The 8,250-nt window shown below is 44.8% G+C and overlaps 1 protein-coding gene across 3 annotated transcripts; it reads left to right on the forward strand.

The window, feature by feature from the left end:
- The first annotated feature begins 4,446 nt into the window (after positions 1 to 4,446).
- LOC144170042 (uncharacterized) lies at positions 4,447 to 7,349 on the forward strand. Of its 3 annotated transcripts, none has more exons than XM_077699550.1 (4): positions 4,447 to 4,526; positions 5,102 to 5,591; positions 6,025 to 6,284; positions 6,704 to 7,349. In XM_077699550.1, the coding sequence occupies exons 2-4, from the start codon at positions 5,116 to 5,118 to the stop codon at positions 7,114 to 7,116; spliced, it is 1,149 nt and encodes a 382-aa protein (XP_077555676.1). In that variant the 5' UTR covers positions 4,447 to 4,526; positions 5,102 to 5,115; the 3' UTR covers positions 7,117 to 7,349. The 3 variants fall into 3 exon arrangements, with proteins under 3 accessions (XP_077555676.1, XP_077555674.1, XP_077555675.1); XM_077699548.1 differs by lacking the exon at positions 4,447 to 4,526 and adding an exon at positions 4,537 to 4,692; XM_077699549.1 differs by lacking the exon at positions 4,447 to 4,526 and adding an exon at positions 4,556 to 4,692 and having other exon boundaries at positions 5,083 to 5,591.
- The last annotated feature ends 901 nt before the right edge of the window (positions 7,350 to 8,250 follow it).

The following is an 8,250-nucleotide window of genomic DNA, read 5'->3' on the forward strand; positions in this document are numbered from 1 at the left end:
TACCACAAATTAGAATTAGGAATTAGAATTACAAACAACACTCTTACGTCCTTCCTTAAAAGTTGCGTGGGACCCTCACCGGAGCACGAGCTTAGTGGATTTTTCTGCCTCCCTAGAAAAATATTCTTGAAGCATAAGTGCAGGCCGCAAGAGTTGACTGTACGTACTTCGTTTGGGATTAAAACGTTGAACAAATTATATTTTCCTGGGCTAGTTCTGTCGTTCTGATTTTTTATCTCGTTTTTTAACCTTTATAACGCTTGACAAACTAGTTCTTTTTATTGCTATTTTGTTGCACTTCCCAACCCTTTCATTGCTGCTGTTTAAAATATAACACACAAGTCTGAGTTCTTTCTTCGACATATAGGTAATGTATTCTTTTTCGCGTGTTGTTAAGGTGAAACGTTCATTAGTTGTACATCTAACTAAAACTTCAGTACTTACGACAGTATTTTTTTTATTGCGAGAGCTTCCCTACGGCATTACAGGAAGTTTTAAAGGTGCAACATTGCACCAGTTTCACGCAAAAATCCAAAAAGAGGCCGGTACTGGAGTCCCCATATCCAACGCTAAAGATCTGGAATTCTCCCAAGATGTAGCCCTGTGCCTCGAAGGTATTGCTTTGGGGGGTTTCTGAGACCTGAGCAAGTCCGCAACAGGTGTTTAACGTCAGCTTCTTGCGCAGGAGTCACACAGAAGGTGCAGGTGTCCTCAAACGGGGCGTGATATCGGGCAGGCCAAGCGTGAGTAACTGCTGGGGATAACGGAACCCCAACTCGAAGCTTCGAAAAAATAAGCTAAAGGAAATGCGCCCACGTGTAATTGGGCGCCAAGTGCAAGTTTTTTTTTTTTTGCCTGATTGATAAACGTCAATCGACTCGTCAGAGATGCCTAAAGCCAATACTGTGATGTTAACACAAAAAGCGGGTAGCATCAATGAAGGCAGAGATGCGAGGCCATATTTTACGTCGAAGCCGCATCATCTTCTGCGAAGTTTGTACATTATACTTATGCTCTATGTTGTGCAGCCGAGTTTCAGAAATCATGCAGCCCTTCGTTTAACGACGACAATTGTCGAACCACGAGCTATGTAGGGATTCCTGGTTTGTCGTCTTGGTTTGGACTTTCACTCACACACGGTTTGGACTTCGACTCGTTCAGCCTTGAATTTGACTTACGCGCAGTTTCTGTTTTTGATCCCAGTTCCTTTGACTTTGACCTTTCGCCATTTCATTTGGCACGAAGAAAGCTCCGCGTTCAACCATCGCCGTCGTTAGACCGAGAGATGCATAATTTTCCTCTCTAATTTTGCACACGCATGCACCCCTCTCTAAATGCAAACTGCTTCGACCATGTCGGCGTGACGCAAATAGACGTCGGCTTCGTAACGCGAGGTACCCAGGTTCGGTGTCAACCACGGAAAGCATTTATTATTCTACTTTACCCAGGCTCATCGTCATTATCGACAAGTAATGCTTGCTTTCCTGCACTGCATTTTTGACACGAATTACGCCCTCAGTCAGACATGGCCAGCTTCGCTTTAAGACGATTCCACATTTCTTGCTATTGGTCCTTCAGCTGTTCCTGCGTTTGTAGTGCTGCAATCTTTCGTTAAGACAGGGCTAGACTTGCCTACGTACCAATGGTTAAGACGCACCGATTGGTTTATTATCTAGGTCATTTCAACGACATCACACGTTTTAATGTTTACATTATGCATTCCGTACATTTTACACTATTCCCGTCGTATTAAAATAAACCTGTCACCCCTTTACAAAGAAAAACAAAGAGAAACTCTAAACAGGAACAATTTTGTGGTAAAGGGATCACCTTGAAAAGGACTACAAGTCATAACAAAAAAAAAAAAAGCTTCGTAGAAATACATCCTAAGCCCATTGGAACTAAAGTCGTTTTTTTTTTATCGCGTTCAAATAGCAGCTATTGCACGTAAAACCCATTCGGTGCGAAAGCGAAAACTCCCCTGTTTTTGGAAGCAGGTTTTATTGAAAAAAAGGTCTTTCTATATCTCACATTCGCGAGTTCTGGCATCTGCCTAAAGCAGGAATTGTGGATTCACCGAGAAATGCTTGAGTGGGTGGTATTCTAGATGCCCTAATCTTAAACGACTGCCGCTACAACGGCGCACGTGAATCTTATCTCGCGGCATCGGACAATAGCACGCATCAAGTACCTCCGGATTGGGAAGGGGTGCAATCGCCACCGTTGCACACGACACCAACCAAGCAAATAATCGCAGTCGTTCTAAGTGTGCGCTACGCCCCGGGGGAAAAAATGGTTCAGGCACTGATAACATTCCCCGAATAACGTCGTCGGGTTCAGCTAAACCCATGAGCTTGAAGATGAAGTCTACTTTATGCCGCGACCATTCTTCCCATCTTCAACAATTAGGGCCCAGTTATGCGTATTGGGGTGTGTTTTTACTTGAGAACGCCAAACAACTAGTAGCGTTATAATAAGGCCGTCCTGTGCTTTCGGTGCATAAGAGCAGTTAACATATCAGCAGCGTTCTTTAGATGTACACAGATTGTACCGCTCTTACTAGCTCCTGATAAAATCTTACACGAGTCTGCCCATATGCGCTTTTTATCAACATTTGTTGCTCCCCAAGAAGTTACAATGGCTGCGAACAATTTACGACTCGAGAGCGGGTTGATCCTGAAGCACTCCGTGCCGCATTTGAGCAGGCTTTCGTGGCATTTGAATGCGAACATGTAGATTTCCCACGACGATTTTGACGCAGTATAATTTAGTGACGCATCTAGTGTATTCTTCTTGCTTCAAACAAAAAAAGAACAATTGCAGCAACCCGTAGAAATGGTTAAAGTACTGTGAAAGATTCTGCAGTGTTTTTGGCTTATTTATTGGAACACTGTTGTGGTAGTAGTAATAATGTATTAAATAGAAGGGAGGCATGAGACTTAAGGGAGGAAATATATGGGACAGTGGAAGGAACAACCTATCACAAATTTATGAGGGATGTAAAATCTCATTGTTCAAAATAAAGTTCACTGGGCCGTGACGTGTTCCCATGTCTTTTTTTAAACACAGAAGCATTAAATGTTTCATCAAAAGCAAACAAGACCGTTTTTATCGTTCGTAAGCCCAAATGCTACCAAAAACGGCCGCAGTTTTAGAGATAATAAATAAATAAAACGGTCTAGGTCCGTGTCCTATTTGAACCCGCCCCGCCAAAACTGGAGCAAAGTGCATTTTGACTGCGGAAACCACGCACCCTGCCTGAATGGAACAAGAATTAGTCTGATACCTACCCCGTGCAAGGTGCATGTAAAACAGGTGCACGAGGAACACTTCTCCGACTCTTGTGAGGCTGCCGCGTGAATTGTGGCCAGTCTGCCCGTCCAAATAACTCGCGCCAAAATATAAGAAAACGCAAGCGAACAAAGAGACTGAAACATGATGTAGAAGTGGAGGGGTCTTTGATAATCTCCATTCTTTAGTTTTCAAAGCGCGTAAGCAGACTGAAGTTCCCTAGGAATTTTCATTCCCCCCTCTTCTTCCCCCAACACTACGCACACCCTACTACGAGCTCGCCGCTACCACCCGAGCCCCATCCCTTGTTCCCCCCAGCTGCAGTGGTCGTGTGAGCTGACCAGCTTCCAGCCAGAAACGCAGGTCAGCCATGTCTCTTGCGTGCCAGTGGCTGCCATCTCTTGCGGCTTTCCGGAATAGGAAGGCCAGCTTCAACACTATCTTCCACAACAATAAACATCTATCAGCAACATCATTGTGGGGATGTTGCTGTGAAAAAAAGGCAATCACGAGAGGAAAATGGATTGAATTCTTGTTCGAAAAGACTTAGTGAGAATAGAAGATGAGAACAGGTGATCCGAGTGACACACGCCTCAACGCATTTTCGCATTTCTCTTCAGGTATTGCGCGAGTAAGTATGTGGAGGTATGGGCAAAGAGGGGATGAGGATTTGAATTACAAATACTATATTCTTCATGACAAAAAATGATATTTATAGTGTTCCTGAAATTGCACAAAGAATGTAGCATTATACTTTACACAGTACACATCAACCATAAGTGTTTCTGAGGAATGCCCTCCTCTTTACTCTTGGATCACATAATTGTGACGAGCGGGTCATAAAGGTGATGATGGCGACGTGTAGGTATCTGCGTACAAACCTCCTCACACCTGGTCTATTGGCCCGATCCAGATATAGCTCCTTTTATAATAGCTTCAACTTGGAGAGCTTTCGTCCTATCGCATAAGCGGCTATGACATTCCGTTCACTATAGCAGTGCGACACACGATTTATCGGTTTCTTCCGTAAGGTATCGGCTCACGTGCAGCTTGTCTACGTCTCTCTCTCTATTTGCTTACGACGGTCGTTATCGCTCTGGCACGCAAAACGCCACAAATGCACTCCCCGGGGTTCTCACCATGATAACAAAAGAGTTACACACATAAGCAAGCACTTCTTTTTATTACCTCAAGTCACAACCCTGGTCCTGTTCTTGGCACATCTCCCGACAATGGTGGGTTATCGCCATTACGAACTGCGTGTCAGCCGCTAGCCTTTATCCCACCCGTGCACAGCCCACCTCTGATATGACCGCATTTATTACGGGCCTCCAATTGCATGTGCAGCATTTGTGATTTTTACCACCAACTAGGCACGACCGTCCAGTCTCTTAACCTAGTGTAAGCATGCTCCATATTTTTTTTTATTGTTCAGTATCCTCCGGTGATTTTTTATTGCTCCCAACTGAAGCTTGAGTATTTAATCAATACTATCGCCGGAGCGTGCATGTGCGGAGTTGTTTTACCCTGTTTCAGTTGTTACTACTCCTTAGCTTACTTAGCACCACAGCCATGGAAAATAATGCGGACCAGAACATCAGGTTTTTTTTACATACTGAGTGAGACAAAACCTCCACATCGACTTGGCGTAATTCCTGATAAATCTTTTATGTACAATTATTATTTATAATGTGTTCACAGGCGACGAATTAGAAATAAGAAGTTGCTTTTATTGGAGCAGTTTATCGGGATCTGCTTGGGGACCACCAGCCGACGCTTTACCTCCGGTAGATGTAATCGTTTTACGCAGGGTTGAACTTCAGGATGGCGCCGGCGGCGGCAGACTCCGTGTACACGCTTACCGGCTTCGGCCAGTTCCTGGAGTGGCGCAGTGTCCGCTTCGCAGAGCCCCTGCCCAAGATCCGAGTATGCCAGCTGTGTGGCGTCGTAGCCGCAGTGGCGAAGCTGCTGCCTTGCACGCACGTCCTCTGCGAGTCTTGCGAGTACACAGCCGAAGAGAAGGGACGCAAGTGTCCGGTGGATGGCTACTGCTTTCAGGGCAAAGACGTCCAGGACATGCCTTTCTCCCGACGGGACATTGACGAGCGCGTGGTGCACTGCCTCAACCATACGGGCGATGACACGGGCTGCCGATTCAGCGGGAAACTGGCAGAGCTCGAGAGGCACTTCTTGGCTCAATGCAGGCATGGTATTGTGCAGTGCTCGAAGTGCAAGGCGCAAGTTACCCGCCAGGAGGTGTTCGACCATTACACCTACTGCGAAGGTGAAAAGGATTTGAGGTAAGACTGCCCTTGGCCACGATGCCTCCACATGCTCTGTTGTAAAATGTGTAGGGCAGCATTATTGCGCCAATAAACCATGTAATTTAGAGAACAGATACGCTAGTTATGCTAGAAGCCTGACTACGTACAAAGCACTCATGTTTTCACAAAATCATGCAATCGAAATGCGCTATAAATAGCTTTAGAATCTATCTACAGAACGTAAGCCTCTTTTTACATATTTTACCTCACGCTGCCAGGATTCAATGTTCACCTAAATTTAAAAATTGAATGCGGAAAGTAGCATGACCTACTAAGTAGGAATCAGCTTGCTGCATTCCTTGCGGACCATTCGAGTGTTCTTATCCTGACGAGAACAATCATAGTGTTTCATTTCAATTTGCCCACATCTGCATCTTGGTGATTTAATTGATCCTCCACTTTATTACAGTTTAGACTATGTAGCGGATGGCAATAAGGTGACCTTCGACGCCATGGAGGCTGCCCGGTTTGCCTCGTCGCTCAGAGACATCAGAGAAGGCATAAACCACGCCATCAATGGTGGTCCAAATTCAAGCGCGAAGATGAGAGAACTGAAGGGCAAGGCCACCTCACTGTCCAGTTTCATCCGCGTTCTCGACCCGGCAGGGGAAAGCGTGGAAGACGAAGGGTACCTGTCTGCTCAGACCTGTGAGGATGACATTGGACCGTGTGAGTACTTGCCTATATTCGCTCTTCCGAAAGAAATGGTTACTCCTTTACTATAAGCCAAAACAGATCGCCGCAATCCGTTGCCTTACCAAAAAGCGCATTAGCAAAAAACGAAGCTTTATGTTGTGAAAAAATTTCGGAAGAGAACTCATAGAGAACTTATGACAGGTACAATTCGTTATGAATTACCCCATTCCAAAATGGTTTTTATATGCCTGCCATTCAATTGGTTATGCCCCTGTTACTAATCATTTCATCATCATGGAGCAGTATTTCATAGAAATACTGCTCCAAATTGCCGCATGCAGTCTAACAAGTAATTTTTTTGCACTTTTGTATCACATCGATAAACTTGAATATTAGGGATACTGTGACCTTAATAATTCTTTGACATTGCATTTTGTCTTGCGTCCCCACAGCCGGGTCGATCCTGTGCAAGTTTCAAGGCATAGGCGCCATGGAACCAATGTTGTGGCTCGAGAATCCCTGCATGCTAGATGGCTACACATTCAACCTGGCATTGAAGTTTGAAGCTAAGCGTGGCAAGTTATCCAACGTCTTGGTTTTCTTTGTGCTCTCCGCTGGGGAGAAGGACGATTTCGTGGAATGGCCCTTCGCGAAGCAAGTCCGACTGAGTCTCGTCCACCCCAATGACGCCAACAAGACAATGGCGCTGCCTTTTAAGATAACTTCGAAGACCGACGCGAAGTGCCTGAAGAAGCCTGATGAGGACCAGAAAGGGATCTACTCGGACAAGATCAGTTGGAAGGGCATCGTGAAGAGCGGCTTCGTCTTCGACGATTCATTAACTGTGAAAGTGTCTTTTGAGTGATACGCAATCTGCCACGATTCTCAAACGAACATGACTACGAATAATCAGTATATTCGTTCTGACGTTGTTGATGGGTCGGATTCGAGAACTGCCACAATTAACTCAGCACAGGCGTGAGCATAAGGCTTGTCCCTATGACTGCCTGTACATCCATCCTTCCACGAGTTCTCTGTTTACTTCTATTGTAAGTGGCTTGCAAAGAGATATCATCAATAAAGATGCAGAGGAACCTCCTTCTCTCGTTAGGACTCGGATGAATTCAATCGTTTCTGTCACATCATTACCGATACATCATTTCACAGTAGGGGATTGTTATTGCAAATTCCGAGAATGAACGGCGACAATGTCAATTAATCATAAACACAGTAGGCAGCTTCAACTTCTTAAATTTGTGTCAGTGAATATCTTTGATAAACCCTTATTTTCTGTAGTACACAAAAGTGTTTTTAAGGCACGTTTCCAATAATTTGTAGACAAAAAAGCGTGCGTCGGCTGTGTGCATACTCGTTGCTGCAATTACTTCTAGAAAGCCTTGGCCAGTATAGTGATTAAAGGGACGGAAAACCGATTTTAGTGGAGTATGTTCTTTCTATTGCAAATGAAACGGAACCATTTAAAACATCTTGTACTTAAGCAATTTCCTTTTTCGGGCTTGAAAACGTTTGAAGGCGTAGTTTTTTAGATCTAACATAGTTAAATATTCTGCCAGAACGAATTTTGGAAACCATGACAGTAAGCCGCTCGAGCACATATCTGTAACTGTACGTAAAATGATAAGAAATATTCAAGAACCGGGCTATCTCCACTAACGCGAAAGCTGGGCAGGGGCGATGCATGAAGTGTTTAACTGCATACAAAGATCGTAAATCTCTCGCTTGCCCAACAGCGCGCGCATTGCGCGCCGGAGAAGCTCGGGTGGGAGGAGCAATCGCACGCGTGATGAAGCGGTGGTGCCCTCTCTTGCATTGCACCGAATTTAAACCATTAAATGAGAGACAGACTGGTCGTAAGGGGTCTTCTTTGTCAAGGCGCAGAGTGCTAAGAAGTATGCTTTATAGGAGAAAACCTGGTGTTTGAAACGAATTTCGAGACAAAAGTTGACCCATTTCGGTTGTGGATGCAATGGAATGTTGC

The sequence above is a fragment of the Haemaphysalis longicornis genome, unplaced genomic scaffold (genome assembly GCF_048455015.1).
Source record: "Haemaphysalis longicornis isolate Haplotype H1 unplaced genomic scaffold, Haemaphysalis longicornis Haplotype H1 scaffold_2, whole genome shotgun sequence".
Taxonomy (NCBI): domain Eukaryota; kingdom Metazoa; phylum Arthropoda; class Arachnida; order Ixodida; family Ixodidae; genus Haemaphysalis; species Haemaphysalis longicornis.

Coding starts and splice junctions, on each gene's coding strand:
- LOC144170042 (XM_077699550.1), top strand. CDS start 5,116: ATGGCGCCGGCGGCGGCAGACTCCGTGTACACGCTTACCGGCTTCGGC. Junction 5,592..6,024: donor GAAGGTGAAAAGGATTTGAG/GTAAGACTGCCC, acceptor ACTTTATTACAG/TTTAGACTATGTAGCGGATG. Junction 6,285..6,703: donor TGAGGATGACATTGGACCGT/GTGAGTACTTGC, acceptor GCGTCCCCACAG/CCGGGTCGATCCTGTGCAAG.